The sequence below is a fragment of the Monosiga brevicollis genome, genomic scaffold (assembly GCF_000002865.3).
Source record: "Monosiga brevicollis MX1 MONBRscaffold_8 genomic scaffold, whole genome shotgun sequence".
NCBI lineage: Eukaryota > Choanoflagellata > Craspedida > Salpingoecidae > Monosiga > Monosiga brevicollis.
Genome location: NW_001865045.1, coordinates 1,279,187 through 1,300,515, shown reverse-complemented (window position 1 = coordinate 1,300,515; position 21,329 = coordinate 1,279,187). Strand labels below are relative to the sequence as shown.

At 53.6% G+C, this 21,329-nt stretch overlaps 2 protein-coding genes across 2 annotated transcripts; both read right to left on the bottom strand.

Annotated features, from left to right (window-relative positions):
* Nucleotides 1-1,706: 1,706 nt before the first annotated feature.
* Nucleotides 1,707-2,450, bottom strand: MONBRDRAFT_7869 (uncharacterized protein; the record flags this gene model as incomplete). Its single annotated transcript, XM_001745243.1, has 1 exon — nt 1,707-2,450. One exon carries the CDS (start codon nt 2,448-2,450, stop codon nt 1,707-1,709), a length of 744 nt encoding a protein of 247 aa, XP_001745295.1.
* Nucleotides 2,451-3,199: 749 nt separating this feature from the next.
* Nucleotides 3,200-19,607, bottom strand: MONBRDRAFT_25064 (uncharacterized protein; the record flags this gene model as incomplete). Its single annotated transcript, XM_001745242.1, has 28 exons — nt 3,200-3,975; nt 4,071-4,111; nt 4,361-4,470; nt 4,730-4,923; nt 5,015-5,105; nt 5,193-7,433; nt 7,527-7,575; nt 7,655-7,818; nt 7,896-7,963; nt 8,048-8,188; nt 8,287-8,371; nt 8,719-8,776; nt 8,898-11,029; nt 11,112-11,352; nt 11,465-11,516; nt 11,618-12,343; nt 12,571-12,655; nt 12,681-13,006; nt 13,153-16,354; nt 16,446-16,740; nt 16,990-17,056; nt 17,292-17,351; nt 17,543-17,675; nt 17,753-17,829; nt 17,896-18,270; nt 18,543-18,632; nt 18,705-18,829; nt 18,940-19,607. 28 exons carry the CDS (start codon nt 19,605-19,607, stop codon nt 3,200-3,202), a joined length of 12,672 nt encoding a protein of 4,223 aa, XP_001745294.1.
* Nucleotides 19,608-21,329: the final 1,722 nt, after the last annotated feature.

Genomic DNA, 21,329 nt, shown 5'->3' with positions numbered 1-21,329 from the left:
TTGATGGCGCTTGCTACTTACCAGCATTACCATGTGCATCAGGTGGATGTCAAGACGGCGTTCTTGCACGCGCCACTTGATGAGGACATCTACATCCGAGTCCCTCGTGGTCTGGAGGCTGGACTCGGTGGCTGTGAGTATGCCAAGCTGAACAAGGCAGTGTATGGCCTGAAGCAGGCATCCCGTGCCTGGTATCTCGAACTTGATAAGTATTTGCGTGACATCATGCAATGTCGTCGACTGCGACAGGATGAGTGCGTCTACGTCTACAAGGAGGACACGGACATTGTATGGGCTTTGGCCTATGTTGATGACATTTTGCTTGTCGGCAGCACAGAGCGCATCATCAACAATTTCAAGCGCAAGCTCAAGGGCAAATTCGAGACCAAGGACTTTGGCCAGATCAAGAACTTTCTCAACATGGAGTTTACCATTTACCAGGACTCGATCATGATCAAGCAGACGGCCTTCATCGAGAGCATCCTGAAGGAGTTCAACATGGACTCGTGCAAGCCAATGACCACACCATGGACAACCGGTGTGAAGCTGGAGCGTGTGACCAAGACTGAGGGCGACTTTCCTTATCGCCAACTGATGGGCAAGCTGAATTATCTTGCAACTCACACACGCCCTGACATTGCTGCAACTGTGAGTCTTCTGAGTGCTCACAACCAGTGTTTTGATGAGACTCATTGGCAGGCAGCCAAGCGCCTGCTGCGCTACCTCAAAGGTACCAAGGATTTGGGTATCCGCTTTGAGGATACACAGGAGCTGCAACTTGCAGTCTACACCGATGCAAGCTTTGCTCAAGAGCATGACAAGAAGTCTCGTGAAGGTTGTGCCATTTTTCTGTGCAATGGCCCCATTTACTGGCGTTCGAAGCGCCAGACCACGACTGCGACTTCGACTGCAGAGGCTGAGTACATGGCTGCACACAGTGGTGCTGCCAAGGGTGTTGTGCTGCGTGAACTGATCAACGAGTTGCTCATTTTGCCTGAACTCAAGCCACTTGTCTACTGTGACAACCAGCCTGCTATTGCCAACGTGATCAATGGCAATGCCCAGCGCGGACAACACCACACGCTGATCAAGTTTTATGCTCTGCGCGAGATGTACGAGCGTAACCAGGTTGATATTGTTTATTGTCCGACCGACGACATGACGGCTGACGTTCTGACCAAGCCGTTACCCCGCGATGCTCATGAACGCCATATGCGTAAGTTATGCTTCTCTGCTTGAGGGGGAGTATTGGAGTGCAAGCATCGACCACCTGCCAGATCCCTCTGGAAGGATTGCATAAGTGTACTCGACGATGTGCAGCTGCCGCCGCCCGTCGAGGAACCCTCTCGTACACTCTGGGTGTGTTTAGCCACCGGATTATAAGTACGGTCCCGCTGACCGTGAGTGGCATTTTCTTTTGGATATTTCCCTTCCTGTTTTCTATCGTTCTCTCCTGTGAGAGAAGTGCAATTGAACCGCTTTACTGTCTCAGCTCAAATCGTCTTTCAATAGCTGGCATGGCCTCCAGCAGCAGCAAAAATTGGACCAGGCGTGTTCCAAGACTCAGGTACCTGCTGACGGTTTGCGGCTGTACTTGCCGCATGGGGCGATGTTGATACTGCCCTTCATTGTCGTCAAACAGACGCGTCACCGCAGCGGCGGCCAGGCCCTGATCCGAGAGCTGCTCGTAGGCCGTCCAGAACAGCTCATGCATGCCCGACTATGACCAGCGTCATGCCCACGCTGTCGTAGAACGGATGCATCTGGTGAACGCCGTGCGGGCATCGCTTATCCTCAGCCTCCGAGGCCATGGCCTGGGTGCTTGAGATAAACTGCTTGAACCGCTGCTGCTCCTCCAGCTCCTCCTCATTTTCGCTCACATCGGCTGCCGAGGCGTCGTGGCTTTCCTCCACAATGACCTCGACACAGCGGGCCCCAGCACCACGCAGCGGCTTTTGCAGCTTGACTCGTCGAGGCGGCTGCTTGGCCTCTGGATCGTCGGGATGCTCAGCTACGATGTGATTCCACAGACTGCCTTTTGTCGTGAAGCATGCCTGACACAGGGGGCAACCCACACCGTCCAGAATGGGGATGCCTTCAATAGGCATCCGAGGCTCAGATTCTGCCCCAAGGTCGATCAGCGGCTCCTCGGGCTGCAGCGGGCGCAGGAGTGCCATGGCTGCATCAATATCTTCTTGGCTGCAGCGCACATGGTGCTTTTTGAACAGATGATGCGTCACCCTGCCTCTCAGGACATGGCCGCACTGCGTGCACACTGGAGACTCAAAGACGGGGGATACAAGGCACGCAATCTCGTCCATGAAAATTCGCGCCGCGGCAATGCCGTGCTGTTGATCAAGCTTGACCACACGTTTTTTCGTGCGCGTCCGAGCAGGTTTTTGACGATTAGGAGGGCAGGCGGCAGGCGCAGCCGGTACTGAAGTCGGCATGTTCTCATGGTTGTGCCGGAGATGAGACTTGAGGGTGTTTGCGCGTTGATGGTGGTAGAGGCATCCGTCGACAGGGCAATGAAAGTACCCGTCCTCGTTTCGGTGTTGGATAATCACTTGTCCGTTTAATGTGATTCGCGTGCTTTTTTGATGGACCTATGTGCCGAACAGTGAGACGTGTCGCGTTTTTTTTGTGTGTTTTTCTGTCTGTGTGTGCTTTTTTTGGCGACGTGAAATGCACGCTCGCAATGACAGCACAACACTTCTTGGTTCTGTGCCATGCTGCGTTGGTGTAAGGAGCAGAGGGTGGCGAGGACTGCAAGAGGGCAAGGCGCGGCAAGAGCAGATAGCTCAGGTTCAAAAATGAATCTTGGTGCTGTCTCAGAGGGTGAAATTTTTGTTACACTTTGGTTTTCTTTTAAATGTGGAAGGTGTAACGGTCATGTTCTGGACGTTGTGAGTGAGTGTAATGTTGCTTGTCAATTAACAGTGTACACGGTTCAATACCTCACAGCCATCGTCATCATACCGCCCATGCATGATGACAATACAACGTTAGGGTCTTTTCTTTGAGCTCACTCTCACACCACAACTCTACATTCCTGAATAGCGTTAGGTCCAACTGTTCTTGGCTGTTGAAACTGTGGCCCCACGAGATGCTCGCCTGCTTGGCCAGCTGGGTCATGTAGGGTACGTCATGCTCGGCCCTCGTGTTCATGATGATACGCCCGTTTGCCTCGGGCGAGAGGTCAGTCTATGCTGCGCTTGCGATCTAGTCCAAACAAAGCATGCCATTTTTGCGAGGCCACTTGATGCATCAGTCGCGACGACATTTTGGTTTGCACATGGTCACTGGCTGTGCGCGCATAGGCCCGCTGGGCCGTCTCCCCAGAGTGTTGAGCTTGAGTGTGGATCAGGCTGCCCAGGGCGCCGGTCGTCTCGGCCGACAGTCGGTTAATGACAAATGTCGTCATCCAGAAGGTTGCGGCGTGTCGCCACGTGGCCACCCCCAGCTTTGGCCGATGCAGGTACGTGGTCATTTGTCGACGAAATGCCGCATAGATGGTAGCTGGGCTGACCATCGTCTGCAGGGGCGCAATGTTGAAGAGCAGGTGGCTGTTGTTGTAGTGGTTTCGAGCGTCCCGGACCTCGCGTCGCAATGTCATCGTCTCGTCGTGGCTCATGTGGTCTTCATCCAGCTCGTCGTCGAGCAAATCTTCGTCGTCCTGCTCGGCATTGTGAATGCCGTTCTCGTCGTCGGGGGTGTCCAGCCCGCCCCGCTTTTGCAGCCAGCTGCTCAGCATGTGCTCCAGAGGCTTGCACAGCAGCAAATACATGAATATCAGCGTGCTGATTTCCTGGTCCATGTATCGAAAGGTGTGCTGTTCGTTCAGGGACAGCCAGTAGGTCTTGCTCACGCGGGTCAATATGGAGAGCTGCTTCTCGGCAAAAAACGCGGCTCGTTGCCGTCCCACGCCATTTTTATAGGACAGCCCTTGATACACAGAGGCTCGTGGCGGCAGACCTAGTCAAATGCAAACAGGCATGAGTGGCGCGAAAAAAAAAAAAGAAAGAAAAAAAAAAAAAAAAAAAAAAGAGACGGCTTGATTCCAATCGTACCTCCGGCAATGTGCGTGTAGGTGAGGGCTAGCTCGTTGAACCTGCACACATATAGGAGCCATGCCCGCACCCTGTTCTCTCGAAAGGTCAGCTCGCCACTTCCGTTTGGATAAACTCTTGCCGCAGACTCGGGGTCTGGCCAATGTGCTCAAACAGCGCTGTCTCGGCTGGACTGCCATGACCCACCCACCAGTTTTTGACCCTACTGGCGTTCCCAACCCAAGGCGATTGGATGGCCACGTGCTTTAGGACCACTTGTTGCCTGCAGGTCTATCTCTCTGAGGTTTCACTTTTTTTTCATATCAAACTTTGCGCCTGCCAGCTCTGTCAGCCTGTGCCACTCTGTGGACACGAATTGACGGCCTCTCTGTGCTTCGCTGGACGCCGACTTGTGCTTGAGCTGCGCATTTGATAGTCGATTTATGACATTGATAATCATTGATATGAAGACACATGGTGACAGCGACATAGAGATTAAAATAATTTGCACAGATACAAAAAGCAGATTATCGAATTAAGGCGTCACAAGAAAAATGAGCAATCGAAGCCACCGTGGATTAAGCCTCCCACGTGATTTCAAACACTTCACTAGTCAGCGACGTCATGCCTGCAGCATTGACACAGCGCACGGCTATTTGAAGCTGCGCAAGAGATTCTACATTAATGACGTGGGTCGAGCTAGAAAGGTCCGCCGATTCCACCAAAGCCCAGTCCGTCAAGTCCAGAGATCCAGCACGCGCGCCATCACCAAAGATGACAAAGTGTCGCAGCTCATTGGACAGTACGTCTTCTTGGCAAACGCCTTGCAGATTGACTGATACCTCTGGGTTCTTTGCGCCCACAAGTTGGGGGACTACGCAGCACGAAGACCGGAAGGAGTTTATCGATTGGTGTGAACAACAAACACAAAAAACAATATCAGATCAGCTTTGCAATTGACTTACCGGCCGCAATGACGGGTGGCGTGCGGTCAAGAACGACCTCGGCAATGGCCAGCTCTTGAACCTGATTTTCCACGCGGACCCGCGTTGTGACCTATCATTACACGATGCAAAAAGCTCATGAGGACGAGTGGTTCTCATCCTTCAAACAAAAGAAGAAACCTTCCTGAATTTGACTTACGTGATATACCACCCCGGGTAGGAGCTGGCTCGAGTTGACCGTATCATCAATGTTGATCCGGAAGCTGGTAGCACGGCCATGTTGGTACCAGCAGGTTGAGGCATCACGAGCAACACTACCGGGCGGGCACCCGGGCAGGCGGGTGCGACCATCCGAGAAGGGGCACGCTGTCAAGGGGCCGGCCTGGCAGTTGGCAAGCTGACCGTCAACACGTTCGACCAGCGTCTCAAGTCCAACGCCTGACTCCTTATCGCGGTCCATGGCAGCCAGCAGGCGCTCACTTGGCCCTTTCAGGTGTAGCACTAAGACTTCGTAGCCCTGCACCGCCCAGATGCCTGAGGACATCTTGGTGCCCGTTGCGGGCTCAAGCACATATGGTTCTGCTGCTGTCACCAATGCCATGTCCGATGATGCAACAAAAATGGACGGCGATGTAACCTTCTCCATCAAACCAGCCCCGTTAACACAAGCGACGCGTGCATGAACCACGTCATCGGCCTCGAGCGGCGTCGTCATGGGCACTAATACACTCGATTGCTCAAAGTGCACGACTGTTTCACCGTGCAACTGGTTGTTGTTGTCGGGAGCCAGCACCGAGACGTGGCAACGGAGGATGCCTGATTGCGGGTCTGTCGCATGGTAGGTAACGTTGACGTAAGAGGCTCCAGCCACAATGCCACTTTCTGTGGTGGGCGCAATTTGCACTGCTGTCACCTCTGGGTCTGACTCGTCAACAATGGCCACCACCTTGTCGTTGGTGGCGCGGACCCGCAGTCCAGCCCAATCCTGAGCCTCTACGATTACGGCAATCTGGTGACCGTGCTCCGGTGCGCGCTCGTTCATGTGCAAGTTCAACGAGTCAATGCTATCGGCCGGTCGCAGTGGGAGGTACACGGGTACCTCAGGCTGGCTACCAGCGCCTGCCAACACACGTCGGATGCCACTGGCGGCATCAGCTATAACCCAGTGCGCCTGCAGTTCGTCAGCACCTCGGTGGTAGGGCTGATCCACCTGGACTGCACCCGAGCCAGCCTCCAGTAAAATACCCATGCCATGACTTGCGCAGTCGGCAGCCACGACATGTGCACCACCATTTGTGACGTGGACGTTGCTCGCTACGGGAGCAAGGTCAGATGCCTGTGCCGTGGCGTACGCCACACCGGAACTCGTCGCAAGATATGCTGTGCCCCAATTGTATTGACGTGCAGCGTCGCGAACGGTTGGATCATAACCTGTGGCCACGCGCCAGCCTGTGGGCACGGTCATTGGCGCAGATTGACACGTTGTTCCCGCAGAATCGGCACCGCTGCCGTGCAAAACGGCAAATGTTCGGTCTTGCACAGTGACGCTAGGTAGTGTCCGTGCATCAGAGTTGAGCTCCGCCACCTCATGGACACGCGTGCTGCCCACCAAGAGCGTGGCATTCGTGTCTGCGTGGAGCAACGTGACCTCAAGCTCTACAGTAATGTCCTGGCCCACAGCTTCAACTTCAACCCAGCGTTCAATTTGCTGCCGAAAGCCTTCACAGGATGCAACGTGATGCACATCACCATTCACTGCGTTGGAAACAGAGCCGAAAATGCGCAGGAGTGTGCGTGGCGCCCCCCCTGCGCAGACAATGTCAAAGCTGATGGCAACGCGTGTTGGCCATGTCTGCTGCCCCAACGTCAGGGCCATGGTCAGCACCACCGGGGCATCAGGCGTCAAAGTCATGCGTGTGCCACTTAGGGAGGTTCCAAGAATGTCGGGTGAGTCGACGGGAAACTCGTGAACGGCATTGCCTTGCGTAGCCGTGCCAGTCACCGTCAATTGGCTGCCCAAGGCGCTATTTTGACTGTCGCTCAGAGGCACGCGCAACACGCTCAAAAATTGGGGTCCTTCCTCGTCAAGCACGAGGGGCTCCGAGACAGCTGCTGCTGATGTCAGGCCGGCGCTGTTGATTGCCTTGACCAGGGCAACGTAGGAGGCGCCCGGCACAGCGTCGGCCAGGGAGAGCGTCGCATTGGGATAGAGACCTGTCGATGAAAAATCGGCGCTTGCTTCATCTACGACACCGTTGTTCACGCGAGCCAAGGCCACAACATACTCGGCCAGAGCACTTTCAGGGTCCACAAAGCCCTCGAAGCGAATGCTCACATTCTCCTTCACATTTGTCGCCGGAAGATAGCCTCCGCGCGGACCAAAGTACACCACTCCGACCAATGGCGGAGTGTCGTCCACCATCACGCCATCACTCACGACCTGAGATCCAAAAACCCGTCACCAACAAATGGTCGTCGTGGTGAGACGCTAGTGCACACAAACTGCAGCGCATCTTCTGAGTCCACAACGTACCTCGAGCGTGTGACGAAACTTGGTTTCAACGCGCACCGCACTGTAGTACCTATAAACCATGGGCAGCATGCCGACGTGAGATTTATCGTGCAGTTTCACTGCATTGCTCACATTCAACCAGGACATACCGCTGTCCATGAACCAGGCTCAGCCCCGAGCTGCGCAGGGCGCCCGTCGAAGCAGAAGCCAGAGTCCAAGCCAACACATCCTGCTCCCCGGGTGTTGTACCAAACCCAACCTCATAGGTAGCAACGTTGTCAAGATCGCTCAATGCCACGACTGAGCCAGTCACCTGTTATGTATACAGCCACAAAAGGCGTTAGCTGACTCACGGCTCGTGGAGCGATTTCAAAAACACCCATGACTTACCACGCCGGAAGAGCCTTGCTCTGACCACGCAAACGTCGTGGCCAATTCGCTGGTGCTTTGCTGGCCGTCTGTGATAAACATCACAACATGAGATGTTCGAAATGGGTGCACATGTGCCACCCAGACAAGCAGAAACTCGGCTTTCAGCGTACCAATGTCATGAAAGGGCTTGGGGAACAACTTGTCATCGGTACCAAAGCCGGGCACGGGTAGCTTGTAGCCATCCAGCAGTGCGGCTTGCTGATTGACCCGCAGCCACTCGTGGCGGATGGTGACGCCATCGCTGCGCGCCACTACAAACTGGTTGTAGGTGCGCCATGCACGTACGTAGGCGAAACACTCGATCCCATTTGCATACGCTTCGGCATCCGGCTCCAGCGTGTGCACGTACTCTGTAAAGTGACCAGCATCAATCCAAGCTTTTTCCTGCCCTCCACAGGTAAATGTGACTTCATATCGCAACGGCGTTGAAGTTGCTGTCCAGTGCGCACCCAAGGTGAACGTGTAAGGTTGTTCATCCCAATCTTCGCCGGGAATCAGGCCGTCCTCAACGACAAGAGATAGCGCGCCTGCGTCAAAATTAGTGTCAAATGCTACGCTCTCAAGGTCCTCTGGGCAATCACATGTTCCCACACCAACACCGCGGCTTTGGCAATGCTGCCAGCGCCAGCAGCCGTAGCGTGGGGCCAGCACGCCACCCTCGTGTCGTTCTATCAAAAAGGTTTGCGTATGCCGCAGCCCAACCGCGTTTTCCTGATAGTGCAACAAGTCACATGAGCACCAAGCTTCTTCTTCAACTCTCAGTCTCAAGAAAGGGGCTTACCGAGGTGAAAGAAAGAAGCGATACTTCTTCCATCGTCTGAGGCACATCCACAACAAACCTAGATGAAAACAAATTTCAGATGAGCACAGCTTGAGTCACTATTGATGTTGAGGCTCAACCAACAATGTCCTATCCCAAAGATTGTGACCCCAAGGATCATATCTGGCAAGCTGGCGTACCCGCTTGGGCTATAGGTTGTAAAGGTAATGGGCGCCTGATCGCCCACTTTGACGTAGAAGTGCGTAATTTCTGTGCCCTCCTCGTCGATCGGAGCCGATACTTTTACGGTGTACCGCAATGTGCCACCGGCAACGACATTCCAGACACCATTGTGATGAAGCCTGATGGCTAACGGCGGGGTTACGTCCATGGCCAAGGGAACCAGATCCTGGATTTGACAGTTGCCTGCGCCGTCGCAGCTTGAGATGCGAGGAAAGTACACCTCACCATGTTGCAGCGTGAGGTTGAGCACACTCAGACTGGCATCGTACTCCAACTCGCTCACAACAGCAAGCTCACCACCCGCCTCATCGTGATGAACGGCCACCTCCACTTCATGGTAGTGCACGCCGGCGCCACCCTCATCTGTCGAGGTCCAATCGGCCAGCAACACAGAGCGCAAGTACTGTGCCGACACGGGAGTCCGCGAAATCGGATGCTGCCAAGCAAAGCCACTGACGGTGGGTGCCGTCGTGTCAACACCAAAGCTGGCGCTGATGCCCTCGGTTGTTTGGCCCATCCCATTGGTCACACGCACGCGGACAAAGTAGCGAGCCCCAGACTGCAAAACGTTGCTTCCAAATCGGTGGTGAATTTCGGTGTGGTGGACTGCCATCGTCCAGTTCAAAACGTCGCACGAATTGACCGCTGTCGACAGACAATACTGCACCTGTGCAATCCCACTATGAGGGTCAACAAATCCCACCAGGCTGGCACGGAAGCTGCTGCGGCTTGAATGGTAGGGCAGGCCCTCGGCGTTGTAGACTTCGACCGCACCCGACAAGGGTGCCGAACAATCCACGAGCAGTGAAGAGGTTAGCGGAGAGCTAAGCTGCTGGTCGGTGTTGGTAGCGTACACGGTCACTTGCAGGTGCTCGCCATCCACCAAACCGTGGGCAACCTCGAAGCTAATGGCTTTGCGCGTTACCATGTCATGAAAAATGCTGGCATCCCCCGGTTTGTCTCCTGCTAACACTTGGAATTCCAAAATTTCAGAGTCTGGTTCCTCAAAAGCCCCGGTCCAGTCCAAATCGAGACGCACCCGGTGGTGACGACCTTCCACGCAACTGGCCGTTGCTGACAGTTTGGATGTGTCCACTGTCGGTGGCGTCGCATCCAGCGTCAGCAAGAGCTCCGATACGCATGCGGAGAGACCAGCTTCGTTGGTTGCGCACAGAGTCGCAAAGATATCAGCGCCATGGTGGTGCAAAGGCACTCGTAAGTCCCAAGGACTGGCTGTGGCTGTGCTCGCTCCTCGGATATCTGATGTGCCCGCACTGCTGCCCAGAGCCAAGGTGTGCTTCACCACCAAGCTCTCATCGTCCTCAAACAAATCAAAGTCGATCCGAAGCAGGTAGCCAAGCTCCCCTATTCCGTCACGCATTGGATCCATCTCGCCCTCCAAGGTCCCCACAAAATATGGCGGTGTTGTGTCCACAATGATTGGGGAGCTGGTGAGGGAAGCCATGTTGCCCGCAAAGTCAATGGCCTGCAGCGTGGCATAAATGGGTCGACCACTTTGAAGACTTAGGTCTTGAAAGAGAAAAGCGGAGCTTGCTGGCTTCACGTCGTATACCGCAGCAATGTCGCCACGGCCCGCTTGATAGCCAACCAAAATGCTGAGGTCAGCGACATCAGAGGCGTTGACATGCCAATTGAGCTGCAGAGCCTCCGTGCCGTGGCCCACCTCACTGCTGGCGTGGGGATGAGACAGCTTTAGGCTGCTGATGTGTGGCGGTGATAGATCCACGCTCACATCATGCGCGCAATACCGCCATCCCAAAGATTGAGGTGTTGCCTCGATGATGGACACGCAAAAGCGGAGTAGCATGCCGTCGCTCAAGTGCAAGCCTTGAAGCATAGCGTATTGAGCCGTTGTATTGTCTTGGCTAAGCATCGTGGTAGTACCGGTATCGCTAGATACACTGGATAGGTCCCAGCCATACACAATGTTCTCCAAGCCCAGACGTTCAAACGCTTGCCACCGGCGAGGCCAAAAGGCGGCAAAGTGATGAAGATCGGTGGTGGTGTGGTGGCGTTTGACGGGCAGTTTCTGCAACGCAGGATTTTGAGAGACATCGCTCCAAGGAACCTGTCAGGCCAAGAGCAAGCACTCGATGAGATCCAGGACATTAAATTCCAGATGACCAGCATTCACCAGTCCAATGACGCACCGCAACGACTGGCGTGATAGGGTCCTCAGGCACGCTGCAGGTGACCATGGTTTCTTTGGCAAGACCATCGGGCGTCCAGAGGCGAATAGCAGCTTGCAGACTGGTGGCTTCGTGCAGAAGATGCATAAAGTTGACGGCATTGAGAGGAACGGTGGTCTTCATGTGTGTGGTGTTCATCTCCAGATAAGGACGCCGCGTCTGACTTGTTGGCCAGGTCCAGGTCCCCGCCACAGCCAAGTGCCTACGTGTAAGTGCGTGCAGGTCATGGTGGCGAGGGGTCGTAAGCTTGCATCGCCGCTGGGCTGGCAATTTAAAAAAAGGGGGGGAGGGAAATTAGTAAGTGCTTTCCTCACCCTTGGTCATCGACAAGGCTCGTTTCATACACGTTGATAGCCTCGGAATTGACTACAGCAGAAAACAAAGCACACAGGTCAAGTTCTGGTCAAATCATTGCCGGATTCCCGGAATCTCCTCACTTTCGCATTTCACCAAATCCCGAAACTCACCGTCGACTGTGTCAAAGCGCTCCCACACAAGAGAGTAAAGATAATCGTCCGCACGTTCATCCGTAGTCGCGATGTTGCACGTGGCTGTAGTCACGACATCTTCGGGCTCAGCAGGCAAAACCAACGGCTCACTTAGAACGGACTGCATACAGCCTCCGGGTTTGGGAAAACAGGCCTGGGCTGCCACGCGAACCTCATTCCCCGCCATTGATTCAGCCACGGCCACATGGTCACCAAGCTGCCACTCGGTCAGTCCCGCTTGCTCAACAAGAGCCTGATCAGGGGCATCGTTTCCACCAAGCCCGCTCGTCAGCACAGGCATCCAGCGCACCTCGTCAACCAGGGTACGTATGCTGGCCGTTGTCACTTCAGGCGCGCTCCAAACGTCATGTGCACTGGCCCCAGTGTAACCCAAGGCGCGGCAGGCCTTGAGCTGCACAGGAGCTAGAAGTTCCAGAATGTGTGCAGACGTGCTTCGAATGGAAATGAGTAAATGGGTGCTCAGGGTCTGAAACTCCATCTCAGCACTGGTTGTAGTACTCACGCCGGCAGCACCCAGCAAAGCGTCAGGCAGCGCACCCGCGCGAGCTGCATACACAGACACTTGTAGCTGGTCGTTGGCTGACACTTGGCTAGTTGCCTTGACGCTCAAGGTGTAGTATCGACTGGGTTCAACAGGAACCGTGTGATGAAAGATAAACAGTTGATCACCGAAAGAATTGGAATCTGATACAAGAGCGAAGGTGGTGACACACTCTTCGGATACACATTCGAAACTAGGGGCCGTTTGGCTGCAAGTACGGCCGAGGTGGAAATCGATGCTCGGCTCGGTATTGACTGGGGTAGCAAAGGCGCCGTTGGTCTTGATTTCCTTCGAACCAGCCGCGTTGGATGCGCGCAAGACCGTGCGATAGTGACGACCGGCGACAAGTGTGAAGGAAGAAAAAACGTACCCCGTGCTTGATCCAGGCAGCGCGACCCAGTCAACCACTGTTTGTGTGCCGTGCCCAACGGACGTTTGATCAGAACCATGCCCGCCTGCCGGAGAAGCAATTAGCGACACCTGCAGCAGACTGGCGCCCGCCACGCTCGGCCACGAGGCACCCAAATGTACTGTATCCGGGATGTAGTCGATGTCGGCCTTGTCGGTCACCTCTAGCACGTCCCAGATTAGGGAGGGCGTGGGTGGGGCGTAGACAAGCTCCACTGACACTGAGGCTTGATTGCGCATGCCAACCGCGTTGAAGGCCGTTATACGTAGCGTATAGACAACATTGATGGCATTCGTCAAGCGTGGCGGTGAGATCGTGTACGTTGCCGGCATCTCACCCAAGCACGCATCGGGATCCATTGTAGCTATTGACCTCTCCGCTGAGCCACCATCGTATTCTAGACACAGAACAAGCGTGAGACCAAGTGTGCTCCCGTGTTGAGCTGGCCGGTATCGAGCATACTTTGCAGTCGAGTCGAGTACAGAAGGGCCGGCATCAACAAGACTTAGCGGTAAGACCAACAATCCCGCAGAAAAATCTTACCAATGACAATATCAAAACGGCACAGCTTGGTTTCAGCATCCACGAAGAGTTGGTTAAAGTTTGTGATGACAATCTCATTATCGTCTGTTACTGTGGTGAGCGGGTTGGCTCTGTGCACGGGCTTGGTGTGGTCCATAACAAAGGGTCCCACGTCGATGACCGTGTTCAAGTCCACCTGATTGGCGACCTCAATCTGAAACGTAACCTCGTCTAGGCCCTCCAAGGCTAGCGCAGAGGTTTCCAAGTAGTTGTTGCGGGTTGCCACGCTGGCTTCGGTGCTCCCGTCCTCGCTCAAGACAGAGATGGTGCTGCGCCAAATACCACTGTCGGCATCTTCTGCGTTCCACGAGGCCACCAAATGTTCCAAAGAGCCGTTGTAAACCAAGACTGCGGGTGTCAGTTGCGAGCAGACCAGAGCTTCAGCAGGCAAGGCGGTGGCGTTTCGGCCCGTGGCAAAGCCCCGAGGTACATCGAGACGACCGTCGGTGCCTGTGAAAAAGTCGTCACTCCCAGCCATGACCGTAGCAAAGTTGGGAGAAAGCGCTGGAAAGTTGCCACCACATGCTTGCGGCAAAGGCTGTAGCACACCCCACTTGGATATGTAATACTGAGCAGAGCCGTCGTGAGAGGTCACGATGCCTGGGCGAATGGCCGCTCCCGTGATGGCCAGATTGGAGGCGGTTGGAGGGGTACGGTCAAAGCCTACGCCGTCCGAGCATTGGATGGCCGAGTACAACAGGGCGTTGTTCTGAGCCATAACATTTGCGTAGATTCGCTTCGTATTGCTATCCACTGTGACTGTCTGGCTGTGCACGTTGGCTTTGAAGAGCGCACGGACAGGCGCTGCGGCAAGCCACTGCGCCTCGTCCACAGGTGACAGGTAACAGGCGTTTCCATGAGCAGAATCAATATTATTCTTGCCGCAATAGTCCTCAAGAGTGAGGCACTTGTCGGTAAAAGCAATCAAATAGTTTCGCACTTCACTTTCTAAGTCAACAAACCCGGTAAAGCTTGCGTGAAGGGTCACCTGGTTGCCCGTGCCCACTTGCATGAAATCAATGTCGAGCTGCCCAAGGGAAGCACTATCTTGCACGTGTGCGTGCGTTACATCGGGTGGGGTTGAATCGACGCGAAGCATCGCTTCGAGCGTCGTGGTGATGCCTGCATGATTCTCGCTCTCCACCTGGATCAAGTAGAGCTGAGCCGCTGGCACGGGCGTGTAGTCGCTTGAGTAATGGTTGTTGCCATCGAGGTACATGTGCTGACGGTAGCAGTGGTCGAAGTTGCCCGCGGGATCGTACGCTGTGCATCGGCAGCCTGAACTTCCGTGGGCTGCATGAGTGACGTCGCGATCTCGCGTCGACGCATACCAGGAAAAAGCACTACTCGCGTCGCAGGATGCAGACGTATCGGCGTTGCGTACAAAGCGCGTAATGCCAACGGCACGCTCGTGTATCAGTTGCGCAGCAGTGGAGTGTAGGTCAAGTTGATATGTGCGCACGTCAATGGCCCGAAGGCCACTCTCCTCGTCCAACAAGCTGAAGGTAAGCTCGACATGTTGCAGGTCGTGGTCAATGATGAAGAACAAGGGCGTGGTTCCCCGCGCCTGGACGGCGGGCAGGCCCTTGAGAGCGCCATCGACGTCTGAGTTGGCAGCCAAAAATTCCTCGAGCACCGTGATGACGCCACCCACTTCCAACACAACGTCGGGCGTGTCACCGACAGGCGCTGTGTGATCCACACGAAGACGTTTGTCGGTGGTGCCGACCTGATTTGCACGCTTAGCCGTGCCTGGCACCATGTCATGCTCCACAGCAATTGGCGTCCAAGCTTCGAAAGCCACTAAGTACTCGTACCCAGATACGAGTTCCACAGAAAACTCATAGTCTGGATTCTGACCTAGGTCTTTCCATTCGGATTCAGCTGTCTCATCAGCGCCGTCCCATCGACGCAAACGCACAATCTGACCCTTGAAACGGTCGATACCTTGCCAAGTTTCAAACATGAGGGCGTCATGATCGCTGTCATACGCGCTACCGCTCCAAGAAGGCGTATCCGTAAACGCCGGATGAATTTCCAACTCCATCTCTAGACTAGCCACCTTGGGGCAACTGAAGATGGTGCGGTCAATGTAGGCACGAATTTTGGTGACCGACAGGCTGGTATAAAAGTGATGCTGATTTTGCTCTGCGCTGCTGTCAGACATCAGAGCACTGGGTACGCTGACACAATTGATTGTGCAGGCCAGCTGCACCATGGGCACGTCAGGGTCAAAGTACACTGGTGCACGTCGAGCGATCATCACATTGGTTTGACCTACATCCATCACTGAAAGCTCAACAATGACGGCTAAAATAGCGGCACCGGTCAATACTTGTGACATAACGCTGTGGCTAAAGCTCAACTGGAAATTGTCGGCTGAATCAGCTTGCACGCCCAATATTGCCAAGGCTTTGGAGTCATCAGCCCCCCGACGAGCCGTCATCGCATTTCCCACTTTGGAAGAGGAGAAGGCGGTGAGTTCCAAGTCCGAGATGACGTGTCCCGATGAGCGCCAACCAGAGGTTGTCCACACACACAGATCTGCCACGTTGTTGATGAAGCGCCTCCCAGCAGGAAAGTGAAGAATACTATCAGCACTTTTCCAATCGCTGCAACCTTCGTCATCCACGATGCTGAGTTCCTGTGCGAATGGAGCTGCTCCGCTTCGCTGCCCTAGCGTCGGTCCAACACTACAATGCCAAGGCGAAACAAAGTCCAGCTCAGCCGTGTATGTCATGTGTGTGGTCTTGCCTGGAAGATAGACCGAGTCAACTGGATATGTTTCTGCCTCTGCATTTCGCGCACTCCAAACCCTATTGTAGATTGAAGACGGCTTGATGTAATCCCATCGACCCTGGTTGCTGGCAAAAAATGAGAGTCGGAACTTGTGACCGTGTTGCACCAAGATGTCTGTAGTTGCCGTGCAAGTCATCACTTCCCACTGGCTGTTTTCTCCCTTGTTGCAAGTTTCGCCTGACGTTGACAAGTCCAGATTGGGGACGTCAGTGCTGGAGAACCGAAGGCGTGACGATGGCCAGATCAGGCCGCCGTGGCCCTGATATGGCCACTCTGCATTACGGTTGGCATTAGAAACGGTGTGTTGCAACACGAAGGCATTGTTGGAAATCTGATAGCTGTACTCAATCGCAACGGACTCAGTCTACGAGGCCAAAACGACATCACATTCATGTTCATCAGTGGAGAAATTCAAACTCAACGAAAGGCTTTTGCGATGGGATCGTGACTCGTACCGTGGAGATTTTGCTGTAAGCTGGAGTCAAGTATTCCTCGGCTGCATCATGACGCTGTACGTCTTGATTGGTACACTCGAAATCCTTGCAGGCCACGTGGGAGACAGAATAATGGGATTTGCCGAACATACTGAGAGTGATGCCATAGACCTTCGGGTCGGTTATGATGCGGTTGCAACGACCACCATCCACGTCGTCAAACTCAATCACCCTGGACCCTTGATTGAGATGTGATGCCTGGCAGTTGCAAAGCTGGCCCGAAAATGTGCACCACCCGCTTTCGGGAATACCATAGCTGCGTTCCACAATGGTACCATACGAAACGAGCGTGAGACACCAGGATCAGTAAAACACAGACGATGCAGAAAAGACCCAAACGGTTACCTCTTCCAGCAAGAACTATGAGGGAATCCCTGAAACGGCATGAGGTGATTGGGTTTACACGTGGAGCTGAGGCATGGAAAGTTGGCGTGAGACAAGGCAAGTACTGTGCGCCATTACAAGGAACCGATCACGCTTTTTGCCACAAAATAATCGCACTCACCACTCATGTTTCCCGGTTGCAGGATTGGTTGTGCCTGGGGGGCAATCGGTGCAAACTGCTGCGCTTCCTGTCGAGTAAGTCCCAGCAGGACATGCAAAGCAAAATTGGGTGCCACCTATGCTGTATTGGCCGCCGGGGCAGTTCTACATAATTACAGATTGTTGAGTTTGAGCTTGAGCATCCCAACTCGATGAATGAGAGACAAAACAACGCTGCAAACCCCAGCCAAAAGTACGGGTTGGCACATGATTGCCATGGGCATACGTGCCTTGCAGGTTTCGCTCCCTGTCCAGTCAGCATACTTTCCAGGTTCACAATCCTTGCAGCTGGGAATATCAGGGATGTCATGAGAAAACGGCACGCTATTGTGCAGACGAGCCAAGTGTCAAGGGACCCAGCTTACGAAGCGAGCCCCTCTACGTCCGCATATTTTCCTACAAAAAAAAAGCAAAAGACGGTTCATTGCGCCGCGTGTCAAGTTTTTTGTTTTTTTTTAAAAAAAAAAAAAAAAAAAAAAAGAGACGGGAATCAGTAAAAGGAAGGAGGAGCTTACCGACTTCGCAGGGAGTGCAATGATCGACGTGCGCCTGATTGGGTTGTACTTTACCGCGCCGACATGGTTCACAAGTCAGGAGTGTTGGGTTATAGTTCCCAGGGTAGGCATAACAGCCTTCGTAACACACACACTGCAGTAGCAAACAACATGTTTGTTCAATGATTACGATGTTTTTTTATCAAAGATAGAACCAAAGCTGATACTGACAGTGCAAAAGTCATCACAAGACGTAGTGCAAATGATAGCAAATTCGTTCCAGTCGTAATAGCAACCGTCGTCACAGCCTAGGCAGAAAAGAGATAGATGAGATGACAGTGACGAAAGACGTTGGTAGCAATGTACTACCTTACCTTCTTCACAGTCCTTAGTGTGACAGGTGTCAGGCTCACATGTCTGGCAACTAAGATCAGATAAACACACGTCATCTCGTCTGTGACGATGCACTTCGAGCGGAGCGTGATCCTCTGTTTCCTGAACGTCCTTCTTGTGGAACGTGGAGAAAGCTTGGGGAAATATCTGATTCAGCGAGCGGGAGAGTGTGCGGATGGACTTGAGCCAGTCTTCTTTAGCCTGGTAAAAGAACGTCCGATTCAACACATCAAGGGGCAGATGCAAGGACTGCAGTGATGCAAAACGAGCCAGAGTGGCAGTTTGAAGTCCCAAAATCACTTCGTCGGGTGAAACAGCTTGGGCGCTGGCAGGTGCAGTGCTTGACGTGACGGTGGCTAACATCGAGAGCCAGAGGAAGTGGCGGCTTGTGTGCAGTGCCGTAAGTACGGCTCGAAATTCAGTGCAGGAAACGGCCACAGGCGGGCCCTCCAGACATATGGCCTCAAGAAAGTTGATCCAGGAAGAGGAAGGACTGAAGCCCACAGTGGCATGCAGGGAAAAGTCATCCATGGTCTGCGCGAAATGAACCGTACCTTCTCGGGCAATCATCTGCATTAGAAGCAGTACAGAGATAGAGTTGACAGCAAAGAAGGCAAGCCTTTCATACCTTTTGGCATGTACAGCCAGTCTCCAGCGCGAAGAACGTGGTGCTCACATTCCAATCCATTCAACTCTGCTTCTTTTGGGTTGCGGCAACCTACGTCCGGCCCGCAGAGATTTGTTATTGGCAAGGCTGTATCCCTTGTGCCTCGATGCTCGCCCAACGTACCCATCGACTGTTTGGCATTCACTTCTTGCTGTTGAGCCCATTCAGCTGGCGTCCATGAGGCATCAGGAAGAGGAACCGAGCAAATTGTCCAGTGCTTCGTCCCTGCAAGTTGAAAGACAAAGATGCTGATCGAACAAAAAAAAAAAGAAATAAAAAAGACGACATGCCAACAAAGCGTGAATTAGCGAGGAGACCAAGTTTGGCATGAGCAACCCGGTTCCGCACAACATCTTACTCGCTACGGTCGGTGTGCGCAGGCAAAGCCTTGGCGTGGGGTCCACTAAGATAATAATGAAGAGTCGGCTGAAGAAGAACAAGAGACGTCACGCTATTGGCAAGTAGGTTTCGTTGGTACAGGTCTTCTTCGCGATTGTGCTCATTGCGATAAACGATGCTATAGCCTTGGTCAACAAGAAGATGTTTAAGGTCTACCGTTGTCAAATTATGAGAAGAGACGGCAGAAGCGTTGGCGTCACGGAGTTGAATAGCGCTCATCTTGAATAGCAGACTGAGCTCATCGTCGGAACGATTCAATAGAGGGTTGAGAACAGCTTCGGCCGTCTCAGCCCATGAAGCATTGGGGTCAGCCACGATGAAGTCTGGGTTGACCGGCCCTGTGGCATGAGCCACGACGTGGGCCTTCTGAAAATAATCATGAAAAAAGGTTTGCAAGGAAAGAGGCTGCATTAACTCGTTCAGCTGTTGGCGAGCCACGCGGAACCTGTGTTGGCTTTGGTTTGCGTTCGAATCGTCATTCTGATTTAATATCTTCGGGTCGTGAGCGGCGTTGCCATTCGGCGAAAGCTTGGGCTGCGTGGACCACGCGAAGGTTTGAGACAACGCACATAGCACGGCGACCAAGAGTGGCAGCAGCCATTGGCCACCGGGACGCACAATGGCCATGCTGCTCCGGAGGTGGGGCCCCGCAACGCCACGACGCGACCACCAGACCGCGCACGGCTTCAAGCACTACAAGCACGACACATGCGGTTCAAAAAGAGGCGCACCACCACCGGCGGGTGGCCAATGTTCAAGGTATCAGGTGATGCCGTGCAGTGCGCAGCAAAAAGGCTTTGAAGAAAAAAGTGCACATTCCCTCTGACCTCAAGGCACAAGTCCACAAAATGGGAAAGGGGCGTGGCGAACGCTTGTGAGCCAACAAAAGCAATGGTTGTTTTGTCTCTCCTTTTTAGGGTGAAATCAATGGGCTGCGAACATCATGACATATCATACACGTGCCCTTTCCGTTCAAGTTGCTTGTGGCAATACGCGCGGGAGAGGTGGGAAGGCGACAACCTAGCCAAAGGGTGATCGAGCTTTACATGTCAAGGCAGGGGCGGACGATGTCTTGGGGGGTGGTTCGGCAGATGTGGCGTGACGAACAACTTTGCCTGCCCATCACATGACTCGAGAATGTGATGGGCGGTTCCGAGCGGTTGGGACCGAAATCGCGAGAGTCATGACAAAAACCTAATGGCCGATGGCAAGCTCCTTCGAAAATTTATTCACACCTTGCTTTTGAACTTTGATGCCTTTGGACCCACAAAACTTGGCCGGGGAGTTTCGCTACCCCGACAAAGATATTATTCTGGTATGCTTTTGTCAGTTCAAGGCTGATCAGTTTGTGGACACTTGTGTTTCATAAGGCGTCGATTCGTGCGGTTTTTGTAACTCGTCTTTTGTTCTTCCCTTTCTGTTATCTTCTCTCTCCTCACGACACGACCTTTGACGTCTTTTATTTTTTTTTTTTTTTTCGAAAGCTCACAAGTCGTCTCACGACCGACCTGACCGCCGCCCCTCGACGTCGTTTGGCGGCGTTCCTGCTTCTCTGTTTTTTTTTTTTTTTCTGGTTGCTCACGCTTCTTTTTCAATGTATGGCGTCTCCCTCTGGACCACTTTCGACTGGGCTGTTGGCTTTGTTGCATCACATGTCTGCGCTGCGAGAGAGGCCGCCTGCCGCCAGCTACAGCTTTATCACGACCCGAGGCATTGCCTTGGCGTAAACGTGCTCCACCATGACGCCGCTGGCGTTGGCGGTGGCCCTTGTGCTGGCCATCACCAGCACCACCACAGCCAAGCTGACATGGAGTCCGAATACGCGCTACTTCTTTCGGTTCGTTCATTATGCACTGGTTGAAGCGACACGTGACTTTCGGCCGGAAGTTTTCATGGCTTTCTTGGCTGGTTCTGGCGGAACCTCGGCTTGATTCTCTTTAGCGGTGCCTCGACTGCAAGGTGGTGGGCCGATTCATCCCAGCGCTCCACCGACTACTTTTCAGGCTACCAATCTCTGACCTATGAAGTCAGTTCCGCTTCAATCCGCCTTCCACGTCCTGTGTTCTGTCACTGTTGCCTACACCTTTTCTTTTTAATCATTGATTCATATCCGGATATATAGTTTGAGCTGACGACACTAGACTCCAAGGCTCAAGCCCAACTTGACTTGGACAACCTGGACTGCGCAACTTCTCACCCCAGCGTCCTGGCCATCAATGTCACCCAAGTGCATGTTGCCAGCCATGGTACGCCCCGAGCGCCTTCCTGAAGCATGGTATTGTGTTTGAGCAGCAAGCCAACTGACCCGCTTCCTGCTCATGTGCATCAGCTCAAGAAGACCAGATGCTT